The 17660-nt window shown below is 55.0% G+C and overlaps 2 protein-coding genes and 1 long non-coding RNA gene across 7 annotated transcripts in view; 1 reads left to right on the forward strand and 2 right to left on the reverse strand.

The window, feature by feature from the left end:
• Positions 1 to 17660, forward strand: part of LOC132597980 (uncharacterized) — a 33724-nt gene that overhangs the window by 225 nt on the left and 15839 nt on the right. The window contains exon 2 of the long non-coding RNA XR_009565541.1: positions 8911 to 8992. This is a non-coding gene — a long non-coding RNA (uncharacterized lncRNA). The remainder of the gene's footprint in view (positions 1 to 8910; positions 8993 to 17660) is intronic.
• On the reverse strand, positions 3815 to 11863 carry ARTN (artemin). Its single transcript, XM_060306456.1, has 5 exons — positions 11297 to 11863; positions 11023 to 11117; positions 10006 to 10067; positions 9568 to 9712; positions 3815 to 9494 (listed from the first exon to the last, which is right to left on the reverse strand). Exons 3-5 carry the CDS (start codon positions 10063 to 10065, stop codon positions 9028 to 9030), a joined length of 672 nt encoding a protein of 223 aa, XP_060162439.1. The 5' UTR covers positions 10066 to 10067; positions 11023 to 11117; positions 11297 to 11863; the 3' UTR covers positions 3815 to 9027.
• Positions 14186 to 17660, reverse strand: part of ST3GAL3 (ST3 beta-galactoside alpha-2,3-sialyltransferase 3) — a 238146-nt gene continuing 234671 nt past the window's right edge. The window contains exon 9 of one of the 5 annotated variants that reach the window (XM_030866440.3): positions 14186 to 16027. In XM_030866440.3, coding sequence (XP_030722300.1) covers positions 15938 to 16027 — 90 coding nt within the window. In that variant the 3' untranslated portion in view covers positions 14186 to 15937. The remainder of the gene's footprint in view (positions 16028 to 17660) is intronic. The other 4 variants (XM_030866431.3, XM_060306440.2, XM_030866421.3 and 1 more) reach the window with 4 other exon arrangements.

Genomic DNA, 17660 nt, shown 5'->3' on the forward strand with positions numbered 1-17660 from the left:
CCCTGAGAATAAAGGGGGCTTGGCGCGCCTCAGGAATAAAAAACGATGGCTCTCGGGGCCACCCAATGAGCAACTGGGAAACCACATACCATGGACAGTGCTTGGAGAATTTCATCGGGTTCTTGGGAGCAACGTCTCTTTATGAGTAATTAAAATAAGAATAGCTCACATTTAAGTGCTAGGAACAGTACTTTACATACCTTAGGTCCAAATTCTTTTTTTTAAATTTATTTATATGTATTTTTTGGCTGCGTTGGGTCTTCGTTGCTGCGCCCAGGCTTCCTCTAGTTGCAGTGAGTGGGGGGCGGGGGGCCCTCTTCATTGCGGTGCACGAGCTTCTCATTGCAGTGGCTTCTCTTGTTGAGGAGCACTGGCTCTAGGTGCGCGGGCTTCAGTAGTTGTGGCACGCGGCCTCAGTAGTGGCTTGCAGGCTCTAGAGCGCAGGCTCAGTAGTTGTGGCGCACTGGCTTAGCTGCTCCAGGGCATGTGGGATCTTCCCAGACCAGGGATCGAACCCGTGTCCCCTACATTGGCAGGCAGATTGTTAACCACTGTGCCATCAGGGAAGTCCCCCTTAGGTCCAATTCTGTCAACAACTCTGTGGTGGGTATTTTCATTCACCATTTTCAGATGAGGAAACTGAAGTTGGGGAAAGTTGAGCTTATCTTGTCCCTGGGCACACAGCTAGGGTAGCAGAGATCAGCCACAGATCTGGTTGGCCACAGACCCCAGCAGTCTCTACCCCTTACTCCTCCACCTCACGTTTCATTAACATTTGCCAGCTTTCCCAGCAGGGAAAAAAAAAAAAAATCAAAAGGGAAAAGACCTCTGTACTCTGTGTTCAGTGGAGGAAGCTGGCATTGGCTATAGCCGCTGAGGCCTGAGAAGGTGGATGAAGGCTTCCCTGAGGAGGAGAAACTTGATCTGAGCTTGAAGAACACCGCGAGAGACTGGGGAGGAGGGAGCTTGATTATCTGGTAAGCATGAGCCCAGTGGGAATCTAGTCATTCAACAAATCTTTATTAAGAAAATGTTTGAGGGCTTCCCTGGTGGTGCAGTGGTTAAGAATCCACCTGTCAGTGCAGGGGACACGGGTTCGAGCCCTGGTCCGGGAAGATCCCACATGCCTTGGAGCAACTAAGCCCGTGCGCCACAACTGCTGAGCCTGCGCTCTAGAGCCCATGAGCCACAACTACTGAGCCCGCACGCCTAGAGCCCGTGACCCACAGCAAGAGAAGCCACCGCAGTGAGAAGCCCACGCAATGCAACAAAGAGTAGCCCCATTCGCCGCAACTAGAGAAAGCTCACGCTTAGTAACGAAGACCTAACGCAGCCAAAAATAAATAAGTAAATAATTTTTAAAATAAATAAATAAAAATAAAAAGAAAGCCCCCACACAGCAAAGACCGAATGCAGCCAAAAATAAATTAATTAATTTATAAAAAAAAAAGAAACTGTTTGAAGTATAGCTAGTAATTTGTGCTCGCTTTAAGGGGATGTCTGTGGGGGTGAGGAAGGGAGAAGGGATGAGGTTGGAAAGACAAGTTGGGAACAGTAGACTCAGTTGGGAACAGTTTACACTTTATCCTAAGTGCAATATGAAACCATCATGGGGTTTCAAGTGGGCAGTGATGATTGGATTTGCATTTTAGAAAAATATATCTATAGTGTGATACATTGAAGGGGAAAGAGTAGAGGCAGGGGGGATTTGGAAGGAGGAAACAGGAAGTCAAAATAAAGTAACTGATTCCAGGTCTGTGCATAGGGGTGTGAAATGTCTGGCCCTGATACTGGGATCTCATTGTGCAGGTGGGGGGATGGGGGGACGGTTAAGAGAACCAATTCTGGACTTAGGCCTATGGTCAAAACCTGTCTCTGCCTCTTTCTAGCCATAAGACCTTGACTTCTTCTGAAACTCACTTTATAAAAAACAAGAACAGTAATTCCTGCAGTGAAGGACAAGCTGTGATGGTGTATGACTAGGGTTTGGCCCAGAGGCCACAACTTTGTCAAAGTGAGTTTTCTCCCTGCTTCCAATCTAGGGCTTCTTCCTGGTGCCTGGGGGTTCCCCTGGCAGAGAAAGAAGCCAAGTCTCACCAACAGTGGCTCCTGAACATGCTTTATAAACTCACCTAGGACAGACAGATTGAAGTGAGCCCCAGGCAGGGTTGGGGGCATTTCTGGGTACCAGAGCAAAGGGGACTTCCAGGAGACATGGATGGCAATCCAGGATAGCTTAGAGCCAATTGGGGAATGAATCTTTGGGAACTAGTTACAGATGGGTTCTTCTCTCCTCTGAGAGATAAGAATAGGACATATAGGGGCCAGAACCTGTGACAACCCTGGGAGGGGGTCCCCAAATTCAGGAAAGTATTCCAAAGCCCAGGAGAGGAAGAGAAGGAGCTTCTGTTGGTCACCTGGAACCACTAGCAATCCATGTCCATGACAAATTAACCAGTTTGAAGTTTTTCAGCTTTCTAAAACAGTGTGAATTGAGGGCCCTCCTGTAGTTAAGAATTCTCAGGGGAGGTTGCCCCCTTTCCACTTAGTACTAAAGTTAATTGCAGGCAACTTCTTTGTAGTCCCCTGGTTTGAGGGAAAGAGGTTAGGAAAAGGAGGGGAAGGTTTATTTCTAGTTTGCCCTAAGTGTGGGCATAGTCCTTTGGGGTGCTGGCCTTATGGAGAATGTTCCAAGTAGACCCCCACCATAAGCTCATGGAGCCCTTACAAACCAATTCCCAGGTCCCCCAGGTAAGGAAAATGCCTTCAAGGTGAACACCAGCTACTGAGCTTTGCTTACTTTTGTAGTTTCCTGCATTCATTCATCCATCCATCCATTCACTCATTCATGCCTGAACATTTCTCATGTGTTTGCCAGCTCACGGACACATTAATCTTTAAAACTATATGTTTTGTCTAGTATTTTTAGTTGTTTTCAGCAAGAAGCTTAGCCTGAGTCTCTAGGCCACCATGTTGCCAGAAAACCCAACGGGCAGTTTCAGTCCTTATGTGACTTGATTTTTCTGCTGCATTTGGCCCCTTTGACCACTCCCTCCCTTTGTTCTGTTTTGTTGTTTTCCACCACTCTGGTCCCTCCCTTTTGGTCTCCTTCACAGGCTTGTCTCTCCTCCTCTCCCTGTTCCTTAAATGCTGGGTCTCCAGGCCTTAGCCTCTGCTTCTCCTCTTGTTCCTGCGTATCTCACCACTCCCTTGCCTTTGATCTGTGACTCCCACATCTCTCTGGTCCAGACTGTCCTGAGTTCCTGACCCTCAGACCCAGCTGCTGCCAGCCTCCTCGCCCTCTGAAGGTGTCACGGGCACCTCAAGTTGAACACATTACAAAACCCAACTTATGACTTCCCCCACACCTTACCCCCATCACAGGCTAAAAATACTACATCCCCTATATTTCTTACCAGTCACCCAGGCCGGACTCCTGGAAACTCTCCCTCTCATCAGGTCCTCACAGCCAGTTCATCACCGAGTCCTGTGGATCGTGCCTCACATCTCTCTGTCCTTCGGCACTGCTTCTGCCCTAGGTCAAGGTACTAGCATTTGTTGCCTGAACAGCCCTAACTGCTCCAGGTCTAACTGGTGCCCCCCTGCCTTGCCCCTTCCAGTCCAAACTAGATACAGCAGCCAGTAATTCATCTGAAACAAGTCTCTAGGCAGTCACACCTAAAATCCTTCAGTGGCTCTACCCGAGACCAAGTCCGAGCTCCCTGGTGTAGCACTCTGGGGCCTTTATGATCTGACTTTTGTCTTGATGAGGGTCCTCCCCCAATTCTACATGAAATTGCTGGCTCTTCCCTGCCTTTGTTCATGCTGCTGCCTCTGCTGAAGGCTGTGTGTCAGACAAGGACCCGTCAGGAGAAACCACACAGTAAGCACACAGGGACAGTTTAATATAAAAATCTTAAACTGTACTAGGGGATTGAAGGAATGAGGGGTTGGCTAGTAAGAAGCGAAGAGAACGCTAAAGAACACAGGAGTAGCAGAGTCCTAGGGCTGAGATAGAGCCCAAGGGAGAGGCCCTCACCTCCCACTCCTGCCCAAGGCTGAGTCCCGACCCTGCTGGAGAGGGCATGGCCAGTGAGAAGGGGGAGTTCAGAGCTAAGAAGCCATGAAGGCGATAAAGGACAACCAGTACAGGCCCAATGCCCCTTATCCACCTTGTGCAAATATTTCATTTTTCAAGGCCCAGTTCAAGTACCACCTCCTTCACAAGGACTTTCCTGGCTCTTCTGCCCCTTCCATCTGGGTAGAAATGATTCCTTTCCCTTTATGAGTATAGAATCCTCCTCGACCCTGACATACATAACTGTACCCTAGCCATCCTTCTACTGGGAGACTTAGGGTGGTTGATTGCATTTTCTGTTTACTTGTTTACCCCCACCTAGGGTTGCCAGAAAAAATCCAGGACACCCAGTTCAATTTGAATAGCAGATTAACATTTTTTGTATAAGTATATCCCAATTATTGCATGAGACATACTTTCTGAAACTCCAGTTTAACTGGATGTCCTGTTTTTATTTGCCAAACGGGCAGCCCTTCCCCCACCTCCACCTCCACCTGTGGTCTCCTTGATGGTAGAACATTTTTCTAGCTGACCTCAGAATCCCTATAACTGGCCCAAGGCACTACTGTTAGTGCTCAATTAATGTTAAAAGGTCACAGGGCTGAGAATGACTGGAGGGAGTTGAGGCTGGAGACAGAGACCAGTTAGGAGGATGAGCAATAAACCATTCCACAAATTAGGAAGACTTCAACAGAATAGCATTGGGAAGAGAGAAAGTGGGATGGGCTTGCAGGATCTAAGGATCTGAGAACTAATGGAAAAGGGAAGTGACAAAGCTCAGGGAGTCTAGGCTGTTGTCCAAGTTTCTGACTCGTGTCCCTGGATGGAGGTTGGAGGTTGTCTCTCACTTGGGAGGGAACCCTGGAGGAGGCTTAGAGGCTGGAGAGCAGGGAAGCTCATCGATGTGGGGCTTAGAGCAGGTAGAGAAGGGTGGAGAGAGCATCTGAAGGAATGAATGGAAGACATCTAGGGCAGGTAAGTTCAGTTTGAGGTTTCTGAGGCTACGCAGACAGAAGTATTGGAAATACAGACAGAGCTTAGGAGAAAGGTTAAGCTGGAGGTACAGTGAGCGCATCATTAGCCTGGAGGCGGTAACTGAAACCATGGGAGTTGGTGACATTGCTCAGGGACAGTAAGATGGGGAAGGAAGGTCTGTATCAGAGCCCTGACGAACACTTAAGAGGCAGAGAAAGGAAAAGGAACCCAAAAGGAGTTTGAGAATGAGCAGGGGTAGGAGAAAATCCAGGAGAGTATGGAATAGAGAGTCAAGAGAAGACAGGTGTTCCAAGAGGGCTGACAAAGTTGGGCGCCCCTGAGAGTCCAAAGGACTAAAGGCTGAGAAGTGGCCTGTGGGTTTAGTAATGATGAGGCCACTGGGGACCGCAGCAAGAGCTCTTTTAGTGAAGGAGAGGTGGAAGTCGATTAGATATTTATATATTTGTAATCACAGTGTCATTTTTTTATGCTGTGATATATTCAAGTGCGTTTAAATTGCAGAGGGAAAGAAGACATTCAGTAGAAAAAGGATGAAGCATAGGGAGGCTTGTACATAATGGAGACAGAGAGCCCTGATATGGGAACCTGAGCACAGACAGAGGAACTAATCTAGCTGCAGGAGGACATTGATAATAGTACCCAGAACAGGGCAGGAAAGCCCAAGGGCCATGGACTCCTACGGAATCTCTGAATGAGCTTCGGAAAGTCTGTGGGCTCCCTCAAATTGTCCACCAGATTTACACATTGGTGTTTTTTTCAGCAGTGAGGTGGGAGGTGGGAGGTGGGGAGGATCCTTGGCTTTCATCAGTTTCCGTAAGGACTGTACAACTCCACAACAGGTTAGGCACCACCCCTGTGAACAAGAAAAGTGATCTCACATGGCACAAATTCTCTTAGATCTTTTCTCTGATCTCTCAGCTTTCTACCCTACCTTTCCTTTTCAAGATGAGGCCTCGGTTAGGCAGCCAGTCCACATGAACTCTCCGGGCTCTCTAGCTGGGGGAAATGCAGCAGTCCCTGGACAAGAGAGGAGGAACGCCATTGGCCGGGGCAGGAGGAGCGCATGGATCCCCGAACCTTGATTCCTGGATGAAACTAATCTAGAGGGATGTTTGGGTGACCCCTGAAGCTGGAAAAACTGTAATTTCAAAGTCATCTGTAGTTTTCTGTCTTGCAAGAGGTGGTGACTTGATACCCCTTTGGAGGAGACCATACCTTAGTTCTGGGAAGATCATTCAAGTGGGCAACGTCATTTTGCAAATATGAAACAGACTACAGTCAAAATGGAGAGTCTGGGGAACACCCTGGCGGGCCGGTGGTTAGGACTCCACACTTCCTCTGCAGGGGGCATGGGTTCTATCCCAGGTTGGGGAACTAAGATCCTGGAAGCCTTGTGGTGCAGCCAAAAAAAGAGATTCTAGAGCTACCTGTGGCTCCCGAGGAGCAGAAGTGCTCTACCTGGTGAGGTCACGTGCCTGGTGGCCTCTGCTAAGCTGTAGGCAGAGAAGAGGAGCTCTGCAACTTGTTTGAGGAAAACAGCTTCACTTATTTTTAAGAGGGATTTGGTTCATTGTGGGCTGCAGACTGAGACTAGTTCTTGCGGGAATGTGTTCCTTTTGGAGAAGCTGCTGTTTCATCCACAATTTTGTAAGCTGTCGGGCACAATCTCTCTGGGGCCCAGAATGCAGCCTTGAGTTGGGGGGACCCTACTCCCCAAGGACTGACAATCTGGGGAGTGTTGAGAGCTAGCGTCTTTGGCTGGAGTTCTGACCTGGCTCTCTCTCTGAGCCTTGTCAGACGTGGCTTCAACCCATCTCCTGTAAGTGGCTCTGAGAGCACAGATGTCCACTAAGGGGTAGGGCCTGGAGGGTCTGAGAACTCTGCCAGGCTTTCGAGTCTTTCCAGCAGGGGCTCCCTGGTCGCAATGACCCTGGAATTGACAGAACCCCCCCTTCACCCCCAGCCAGGACCAGGGCCCGGGCCTTCATGAGGTGCCTCCAAACTGTATGGCACTGCTGCCATTTTCTTTGGCTCGAGGTGGGGGTTGGCGACTGAAGATCCTGAATCAGTTTGGAGGCAGAGAGAAGGGCCAAGGGGGTGTTTGAGGGCAGCACGAGAGCACCAAAGTTTTGGGGGCACCTAGAACTGGGGCAGCGAACACAGAAGAATGGAAGCACAGACTTGTTTCTCCTCCGTGACCCGGAATGCATACAGCCCTCAGAGAGCCCGTGCCAGCTCCTCACTGTAGCCTGGGAGAAGGGGGCCCCTGTGCCAAAGCGGGCAGGCACTTAGGCAGCTCGAAGGAATTTTGGTTAATGCGGTCAAATGCCTGAGGGATCCCAGCCTCAACTGCCTCACTCTCATGGTGCCTCGTGCACCCCTGGCTGCAGCTACTGCCTCTGTCCTCACAGCTGCCAAAATCAATCTCCAGCCCAGACCTGCCTCCTCAGCTCCAGACCAGTACAGCCCATTGCCTCCTGACGACCCCTCTGGATGTCCCATGGTTCCTCAGACCCAGCATGCGTCCAAACACATATCCTGATCTTATTTGCAAAGAAAAAAATCATATAGGACAAATTCATTGGGCCCAGGAAACAAGTTTTCACAGGACACACACAGAAGCTCAGAGGGATTGCACTGACTTCTGAGATATGACTCGGGGACAGTGTGGAAGGCCAGGGTCAGCATTAATCTCTTCTTCCTTCCAGATGAGAGTGTGTACCTGTTAGCTGCTTGTCCTTTTCATACTGTTTGCCAAACTGAATTTAAATATTATTTATGTAAATTATTTATTGTCTGTCTCTCATGGTTTAAGCTTAAGAGCTGAGATCATGGGTTCACTTCTGTATCCCTGCTGTCTACCCAGCATCTGACATAAAATAATAAATATCGGTTGAATGGATAAGTGAATATCCTTGTTCATTACCCAAGATGCAGGTCTCTCTAGGCACCCTCAGTCTTTTCCTGCTTTCTTATCCCCATGATGCTCTGTGCTTCATCCCCCCAAACCAGCCTCCCACTGCACCCTCTTCCCCACCCTCAGCCTCTTCATCACTTGACTTGGGCTGTTTCATGGAATGTGGGTAGTGAGCTCCCCGTGCTGGGCCATCTGCAAGCACAGGCAGTCTATGCACCTGTCAGGGTGCCCTGGACTCTGATCAGTGACAGTGGGGTGGGGCAATATATGATTCTCTGCATCTTCACCATGAAACAAGGCTCGCAGCATGCCAGAGGGCTCAAGGGTATGGCTTTCTCCACCAGTAACCCCAGGCTCCAACCGCTGGGGACTGTGCAGGGGTTGTGAGCTGGCTGGCCTGTTGGGACCGGTGAACACACCTTTGTCACTCACTCTGCCTGTGTTCCATGCCCCTCGTTTCCCAGAGCTGCTGGGTGGGCACAGGCAGTCCCGGGCCAGGCCTATGACTGCTGAGTGCGCCTGAAGTTGTGAGTGGGATGGTCAGGGAGTGACCTCCATCCGGCCCCCACAGCCCAGCAAAGGATCTGACAAACCACAGAAGTAAATAAATAACTTAGAAGTAATAAATAGGGGTCCAGCTCCCACGAGTGAGTCCAAGGCCCACTCCAGCACAGGCACTTCAGCAACACAACTGCAACGTGTCTCCAGATCTGTCCCCCCAGGCCTGGGCTGAGGCTGCGACTTGACACATCTGGGTTCTCCAGAGGAGGAGTCCTGGGTCCATGGCCTGGTCACTGCCAGCGTCTGTGCGCAGTGGGTCCTCGGGTCTCCACAGCTGAGGTTTCTGGGGTCTGCGGGGCTGAGGCCGGCAGGGTGAGAGCCCTGGGGCCGCTGGTCAGTCGTGCCTCTATCTCCGCAGGGCTGATGTCCGTCACTCACCCGGCTGAAGCCTCCGTCTCCGGCCAAGGCCCCTGGCCGGTCCCAGGCAGTTAGACCCACAGGTAAGGGTGCGTCTGCACACCCTCGGAGTGAGCCCTCAGCCCAGACAGCCGCAGGCAGTGGCCGAGAGGCGGTCCACGGTCCTCCAGGTGCTGTTGACGTCCATGAAGGAGACGGCCTCGTAGCGCGTGGGTCGGCAGCAGGGCTGGCTGACGGGCCGCGGGCCGGGGGGCGGCCGCAGGGCCCCGGCGCCCAGCAGGCTGGCCAGACTGAGGTCATGCGGGGAGCGCGCGCGGCGGCAGGAGCCGCTGCAGAAGCGGAAACGCACCAGCTCGTCGGAGTGGTGGCCCAAGCCGAGCGCGCGCACCGGCACCAGCTGAGAGCGCAGGCGGCAGCCCCGCGCCCCCGCGGCCCGCGCGCGGCTCCCCCGGCTCCCGCGACCGCCCCGGCCCCCAGCCCGCGCAGCGCGGGGCCCTCGGGGGGCAGCGGGCGAGGGCGAGGGCGCGGGCGGCGGGGGCGGCAGCCGCCGGGCTCTTCCGCCGCACAGACCGGCCGCGCGGCCCCCTGGAACGAGACGCAGTCACGCGCGGGTCCCCGGCCAGCCCGCCCCGCCCCGCGCCCTCGCCCTCTCACCTACCAGGCAGGGGACCCGCGGGGGGCGCCGGGGCCGGCGCGGGGCCTTCTCGGGGGACCGGGCTGCTGGGCGCGGGGCCCAGGGAGGCCTCGCCCTCGGTGATGCTGCTCAGCAGGGCCAGAGCGGCCAGGGTAGGCCACAGGGCAGGCTGCTCGGAGAGACGAGGTGGAGCCTCAGGGGGTAGGAGGAAACCCTGGTGGGCGCAGGGAGGGACTGGGGCCGGATGGAAGGGCTCGGGTTGGAGGATAATGGATCAGCTGACCCGGGGAGCCCCGGTAAGGAATCACCACCGGAGGGCATTGACCTCCCTCCTTCCTCCTGGCCCCTCCCTGACCATTCCCCCACCTACTTCTGACGCCTGCCCAGGGAGCCCTGCTCTCCCTCCCTAGTCAAGCCACCCTTCTTCGATACCAGGTGGGAGTTACTGGGAGAACCACTCACCTGCCGCCTAGGCCGGGGCCAGAGGGGCAGCACAGAAGGGCTTCCACGTCCAGGCTCCATCTCTGTCAACACCAGGAACTCCCATCAGCCGTAGTTGACCTGTTCCCCCACCCTCCTCTTGAGGCAGCTTGGAACATTGAGACATGAGCTATCCTTTGAGCAGGTCATCTCTCCACTTCAGCTTCTCCAGATGAGGGACAAGGGGCTTGGGCAGCTGGGCTCAACCCAGCAGAAGTGGCTGCATGGAGAACCTATTTCGTGGTGCTTTGCACCTGCTCCCTCTTTCAGACCTCACAACTCCATGAGGTAAATGGTGTTATCCCCATTCTCCAGATGAGCAAACAAGGCTCGGAGAAGCTCAGCAATTATCTAAGGTCGCAAGGGTAGACCCACGCAGCCGTGCGGGGAAGGGGACCTTCCTTGATCTCACAGAGAGCCTTCTCTCCATGCCACAGAGGAGGAAGTTGTGGCCTGGGGGAAAATTAGGGTGCTTGCTGGTTGACCTGAGTTATCTGATGATAGTGAGGCCCAGGCTTCAGCCTGTGCTGCCCACCCAGCAGATGGTGGAGGGTGATGAGCCCTCTAGGAACATGAGGCCTGGGCCATGGCTCCCTATGGCCACCAGGGGGTAGCATTTGCCAAGCCTGTGGACTCAAACGGGGGGTGGGATTTTCCCCTACCTTCAGCTAGACTCAGGCCCCAGCAACTCCCTGGAGTTGCTTCTACACGAGACTGGCCTCTGCGAGCGTAGCCACCCTGAGAGCTGGTCCAGGTCTGTACCCCTTCCAGTTTCCCCTGGATCTGGCAGCCTGGCCCTGCTCCTAGAAGTTTCCCCCACGAACCATCCTTCCTGAGCCCAGCTGGGCTTTCGGAGTCCCACCAGGTTTTGTGAGCCCACATTGCCTGGCACTCCCAAACACCTCTCTGGAGCCTCATGAGCCCTCACTAGCTGGCCTGCTCTTTGGTCCCAGCAGTCACCTCCACCCCGACCCCCGAGCACACAGAATGTCTGCATACCTGTGGGCTGGTCCTCCCTGGTGAGGTCCTCCAGGGCCAGGTGTGCTCGGCTAACGGAATACGGGCCTGAGGAGCCAGGCTAGTGACTGTTCTCACTGATGGAGGGAAAGCCCGGCAAGGCAGGGTTAAAGGCCCCCTGCACTAGGGGGAGCCCAGGAGCAGGTCTCTTGGGACGTAGGCAGCTCAGGCCCTACGTATCCCTCCCGGCAATCTGGGGCCACTTGGTCCTCCAGCCCTTGCCTTTCCTCCCCATCTACCAGCCCCCGATACTCACCCCGGGGGTTCTGTGTTGTGTTCTCCTAGGCACCTTTCCTGGGACCAGTGCTGGGCTTTCCCCTGCAGCTCGAAAGGCTCATGCCCAGGGCTGTGCACCTGGCAGTGCCCCTTTTAGCCAAAAGCTTGGCAGCTGGTCTGAGCCCTGTAGCAGCAGCGGAAGCCTCACGTTACAGCGGGCCAGCAGGGCTAGCACAGTCCAACAAGCGACAAGAGGGACTGCGGGGGGCTGGGAGGGGCGGAGAGCTGCGCAGCAGGCCCAGGAGAGGGAGGATGTAAGAAAGGAGTGGAGGGGGACGACCCTGGCTGCTCCCTCTAGCCCCTGGGCTGGGACGAGAGGTGGGCAAACAGGTCGGCTTACCGCAAGTGCAGGGCTCTGGGTCTGGGACACAGCGAGGGCTGGGACCCGAGGGACCTGCTGCTGGTGGAGCCCGTGGACCGTGTCTGGGGGCTGGGCCCAACTCCATCCCTCAGCAGCCTCATGCCCGCCACTGTCCGGTGTCAAATTCCAGCCCCGGCGTCACCGGATCCTGGGGTGGGGCCCGAGCACCCCCCGCCCCGCCCCACCTTTCAGGGCTCACCTGGCCATTCCACCCTCTGGAATCTGGTCCCCCTGGCTCCACTAGGTCCCCCGAGGTGGGGTGGGGTGGAGATGCTGGGAAGGGCCCCCAGGACAGAGTGGAGAACCCAGGCGGCGCAGCGGCATGGACACTGAGTGTTCGGAGTTTGTAGACACTGGGAGTAGGGAGTTGGGAGGCCGGGCAGGGGGCGGGAGAGGGAGGGGACAGGCCGGTCCCTGCCTTGGCCCACCGGCCTTCGGGTTCCCGCCGTCCTGGCTGGCCGCTCTGCAGTAGATGCTCTCTCTGATCCACCGCTAGTTTCGTCTCCCAACAGACCCACTGCATTCTTTAAGTCCGAGAGGCACTGACTGCGCTGGGGCTTTCACGGTCTGACCCGGCTCCTGTGGCGCCGCCGCTCCCCTCCGCTGCCGCTTCTCTCCGCTGCCGCCTGGGGCTTGGAGTACAGACACACCTGCAAACACCGCTGCTCAGCCTGGCACAGCGGCGCTGGTAGGAGTGGGTGCCAGGGGCTGAAGAAGGGGAGGGTCCCGGCGGAGGAACTTTTGCACTGAGGCTTGAGGTGGGAGCTGGAGGCTAGTATTTCAGATGCCTAATTATGGCAGTTTGGCTGGTGGGTGGGATGGAGGTTGGATGGGTAACATGGATAGAGGTAAGGAAAGGCCAGATCCTGTGTGTCCTAACAGGGAGTCTGGACTTCATCCTAGTGGTACTGGGGACCACTGAAGGGTTTCAGGCAGGAGAATGGTGTGATCCAACGTGCATGTCAGCGGCTGGCTCTGGCTGTGGTGGGGAGGGTGGTTTGGAGGTAGTCAGGAGGCTGCTGCGGGAGAGAGGATTCTGAAGCTGAATTGTGGGGAGAGTGCGGGGCCTTGTGCGCTCTTTCAGGAACACATCTTTTTGAAAACTCAGTTGGTGCCTGATTGGATGGGGTGAGGAAGTAGGATGGCATGCCTTTGGCCTGGGTGACCGGGAGGAGGGGACGCATTCTGGCAGCTGGGGCTCCTGAAGGAGGGGTAGGTTGGGGGCAGGAGCTCATCAGTTCAGTGTTGGACGTGCCGGGCTGGAGGGCCCTGTGGATTATCCCAGTGGAGATGTTCAGGAAGTGACTGAGTTCGTAGCCTGGAGCAAAGCGAAGAGAACTGGGCTGGAGATGGTAATTTGGGAATCGTTGACCAACTGACATCTGGAAGCCGTGGGTGAAGCTGACAGTGCTCAGGGAACATGTGTGGGCCAGCTGCACCCTGGCTGTGCGTCTGAACCACCTGTGGGCCTTTTAAAACTACCTGAGTCTGGGCCTCACCCCAGACCTGAATCAGAATGGGCATGTGCAGTTTTCCACATCTGCACAGGTGACTCTGGTGTATGGCCGGGTGGAGAACCGCAGCTTTTGGGAGGGCAGTTAATGTGCAGTCGTGGGGACTAGAAGCCAGACTTTCCCAGGCTCGGCAGGACCCCTGTGGGACAGGAGGCCAGGCGGTGAGCAGCTCTGTGTTCTGCTGCCTCCCCAAGCTGGCTGCCCCGGGGGGTGGGTTCTGCCCCAGGGCTTTATCAGCCAGGGCTGCTGCTTGCTGGCATGCAGCCTATGCCCTGCACAACTCCAGGGGGCGCCATTCACGTAGGACACAGGAAGCACTGGAGTTTGCATCATAGTGGCCTTGTTTACAGCAGAATCGAAGGGAGTTTCTGGGTCTCCCTGTCCCTCCGTCAGAGCCGCACTTTCCCCTCGGCTGAGGAGGCTTCTGTTTGAGCACAAAGCGCAGCAGTAAAGGGGCACGTGGGAAGTCAGAGGGAATGGCACTTGGATTGGGATGTCAGGTAAGAGGTGACGGGGCCAGGCAGCCCCACCTGTTGCCACGTGGCAGCTCTGGCAGGAAGCTCACTCCCAGGCCTATGGCCTCCGGGGCAGGAGTGCGTTGGCCTTTCTCAGGCATGCCTGGGAATGCTGGGGAAGGGACAGAGCAGATTCCAGGGCTCTAGGGGGTAAGGTTGGGATGTCCTTTCTAATGTTTGCCAGAGGGGCTTCCCTGGTGGCGCAGTGGTTAAGACCAATGCAGGGGACATGGGTTCGAGCCCTGGTCCGGGAAGATCCCACATGCAGCGGAGCAGCTAAGCCCGCGAGCCACAACTACTGAGCCCACACGCCTAGAGCCCGTGCTCTGCAACAAGAGAAGCCACCACAGTGAGAAGCCCGCACACCGCAACGAAGAGTAGCCCCATTGGCCGCAACTAGAGAAAAGCCCACACGCAGCAACAAAGACCCAACTCAGACAAAAATAAATAAAAATAAAATAATAATAATAAAATAGGGCGTCCCTGGTGGCGCAGTGGTTGAGAGTCCGCCTGCTGATGCAGGGGACACGGGTTCGTGGCCTGGTCCGGGAGGATCCCACATGCCGCGGAGCGGCTGGGCCCATGAGCCATGGCCGCTGAGCCTGCGCATCGGAGCCTGCGCTCCGCAACGGGAGAGCCCACAATAGTGAGAGGCCCGCGTACCGCAAAAATAAATAAATAAAATTTTAAAAAATAATAATAATAAAATAAATTTTAAAAAAAATAATAAAATAATGTTTGCCAGAGGGGGCCTAGAGATGGGCTGTGCCTTCCTGTTCTGTGCAGAAAGAGGGGTCCTGAGGGGAGACCGGGTGCCTGTGTGCTAAGGGGGAGGGCGTGTCTTTCCAGGGCTCAGTGGAGCTGCCAGGAGTGGTTTAGGTCTGTGTGCTGGGGGCCCGGCCGTGCAACTTTCCTGTGCTTGCAGGAACCTCTGTCCCTGTAGTACTGGGGCTGTGGTGACCCAGTGGCACTGTGCACGGGGTGGTGCTTCAATCCCCTGAACTCTGGCTCCTGTAGGAGGCAGCAGGGTAGATTCTGGGGCATGTCCTGATGCCCCTAGACTGCCTCTCTTAAGGCAAAGAGGGTGCAGGACGGCTATAGGACAGGAGAGGCTCCAGAAGGCCCCTAGGTGGCTACCCAGGTCCTGTAGCTAACATGAGAAGTGAAAGGGACCCAGGAGGGCTGGAGAGATGGCCCTTGGGTTTAGCATACTTGCTGAGGCCCCAGGTTCCCGTTTCTTCCAGGAAAGTCAGAGGAAGCAAGAGGAGGCCAGGTTCAGGGCAGAGCTTTATTGCTTCCATGATGGCTGCTCAGGATGCCTGCCACAGCCTGGGTGAAGTCCTTGAGCCTCGCTTCCCTCTCGTCCAGGCTAAAGGCAGAACCCAAGGACCTGGCAGTCTCACTGCTGAAACCCAGAACAGCTGCCACGTTGTCACCCCAGGCCTGGGGCGCTGTCCTCTGGGTCGGCTGCAGCTGGGGGGGGAGGGGCATTCCCATCAGGTTGGGCCAGGCCTCACCGCCCGAGCTCTGAAGTTCTCTCCACTCAAGCCTAGGGGCGTCTTGTTGGCTTAAAGGATGGCTCCAGCGTTTCTCTGTGGGACAGCTGGGGGCTGCTGAGTGGGACTATCTCATCTGCTCCCCAAGAAAGGCCAAACAGTGTCATGAGCCGGAAGGGGCTGGCCTGAGATCCTGCCCATCTCCCTGTAGCCCCAGAGCAGGGCACAGGCTAGTCCTGGCACTCCCACTCTACAGGGAGCCCATTGGTACCACTGCCTGAGGGGCCCTTTAGTGGGTCTTCTGCACGGTCAGTAGACCAAACTTGACATCTCCAACCTTATTGAAAAATAAATTATCCCTACCCTCCCCCCACCCCAACTTCACAAAATGATAATACACTGAACACTGATTGGAGAAATGATTCTGGCAGCAGCCTTGCTGCCTAATGTCCGCCTCCTGCATGCTGGGCCCGCTGGGCATGGCCAGTGGCCTCCTGGCCCTCTGGCTTCAAGGACCCAGGCTGAGAGTGAGGCCTAGTGCTGGTCTCTGAGGCTGGGCTCTGAGCAGACACAACTCTGGCTGCCCCACCAAGGCCTCACCACCCCTGGGGCCACTTGGCACTGTCCTTCTCTGGGTCTGAAGGCTCCCACACCTCTCAGGCAGAGCCAGACCGAGGCCAATGAAGTGGGCAGGTGGCGGTGGCTGGACTTCTGTGGCCGCGTGCTGGGTCCACCTCAGATGCCACTGGTTAGGTCAGTTATGACATGCGCTTTCACCAGCTTCCGCAGAAACTCTTTCTCTCGCTGAATGTTGTGCGTCCAGGACTGAAAGGAAAGATGGAGCAGTGGTCAGCTGGGCAGCCCACGTGGCTGCTGGGATGTGGCCCTGCTAGAACGCAGGTTCCCAGGGCTCCACGCCCTCTTCCGACCACCGCCCTCCGATGCTCTGACTGTGGGAGGTCTGCCCTAGAGGTGCCACAGCTCACCCTCCTCCCTTCCCAGGACCTGGAGGAAATAACCTTCTAACCCCTTTTCCCGGCCTCTTAACTTCTTCCAAGTCTTAGACATGTAGGCTTTCCAACCTTGTTCTCACTCCTTCCACCTGTCCTTGCCTGGCGGCTTCTCCGGGCCCCTAGGTCCTAGGCACCCTGAGGTCAGGCAATGTGAGTCACTTAGGTCCGGCCCAGGCCTGGGGTTGGGCCCTGCTGGAAAGGGAACCGTGTGGGGCGGCTTAGTCATTCTCTGGCCTGCTGCAATCCACTCTCCAGGCCTGGGGGCAGCTAATGAAATCCTGCCTCTCAGACCAGAGGAGCCAGGGGGCCAGAGGCTCATCTTACGGTTAATATGAAAATTGCAGGGAAGACGCTGCCTTCCAGGGCTTTCCTGCGGAAGACTGCACCCAGGCTCAGGTTCTCTCCTTTCCCCAGTGCTCTCACCAGGAAGCTGTGATGACTGAGTCTCTCAAAGAATGAAACAGGATTGAATGAATAGAGGAACGACGAAAGCCAATGGCCTTGTCACAGTTTGGACACAGCTGACCGCTCTGTTGCATCCGTCAGCGCTGAGGCTCACCCTAGGATGGTCACAGCCACTATACACCGGTGTAGAGAACTTAACAGCTCTTATCTGGTCCTTATCTGACCCAGTCAACCTCCTCCAACCTTCCAAATCTTTTCAGTCTGAAACTTGGGCAAAATCTCCTATATTCGTCTCCTTTGAACACCCCCTTCAACTTCCTGTGCTAACCACAAACCTGGCTGCCCCCAAGGACAGCATCCCCCAGACATGCTCTTTCTTCGCTCACACCCACACTCATGGTGCCTGGAGGTGGCAGGCTCTCCCTCACTCTTTGCTGCTGCATCTGCACAACTGCCCCTGTGTACTCCCTTGAACCTCTGGCTCCTTTGACTCCTGGCATTCTCCTCAGCCGTCTGCAAACTGCCCGTCCATGTCGCAGACCACCGGGTGACTCACCCTCATTCCTTGAAGATTCAGACATCTGGCTCACTGTCTGTCTTTGAAGGCAGGGACTGATTGGCACAGAGTAGGTGCTCAGGACATATGTGTTGAATGAAATTAGATTTTCCAGGAAAGAAAATGCAGGCATGGAAGAATGGCAGGGCCAAGATCCAAGCGAGCACAGAAACTCATACACCTCTTTACTTAACCCATGCCTGCATCACTCCCCAGGAAGAAGTAACCAATCTGATGGGTCAGTTTCAAGAACACCCACTGGGAGTCCCTGAGGGTTGAAAGGTCAGCAGAGGACTGGATAGCTGATGATATCAAGGAATTACTGTTAAATTTCCAGGTGCGATAATGGTATAATATTGAAAAAAATCGTCCTTATCTTTTAGAGAAATTTACTGAAATGTTTATGGCTGGAATGATACGATGTCTGAGACTTCTTTCCCAATAACCAGCGGGGAGGGGAGGCATGGGAGGAAGGTTTAGGTCT

The sequence above is a fragment of the Globicephala melas genome, chromosome 1 (assembly GCF_963455315.2).
Source record: "Globicephala melas chromosome 1, mGloMel1.2, whole genome shotgun sequence".
In the NCBI taxonomy this organism is placed as follows: Eukaryota; Metazoa; Chordata; class Mammalia; order Artiodactyla; family Delphinidae; genus Globicephala; species Globicephala melas.

Excerpts from the sequence above, each read along its gene's own strand:
- ARTN (XM_060306456.1), bottom strand. The coding sequence starts at position 10,065 with ATGGAGCCTGGACGTGGAAGCCCTTCTGTGCTGCCCCTCTGGCCCCGG. Across the intron at positions 9,713-10,005 it reads GGCCCCGGCCTAGGCGGCAG|CCTGCCCTGTGGCCTACCCT; the intron begins GTGAGTGGTTCT and ends CTCTCCGAGCAG. Across the intron at positions 9,495-9,567 it reads CCCCGCGGGTCCCCTGCCTG|GGGGCCGCGCGGCCGGTCTG; the intron begins GTAGGTGAGAGG and ends GTCTCGTTCCAG.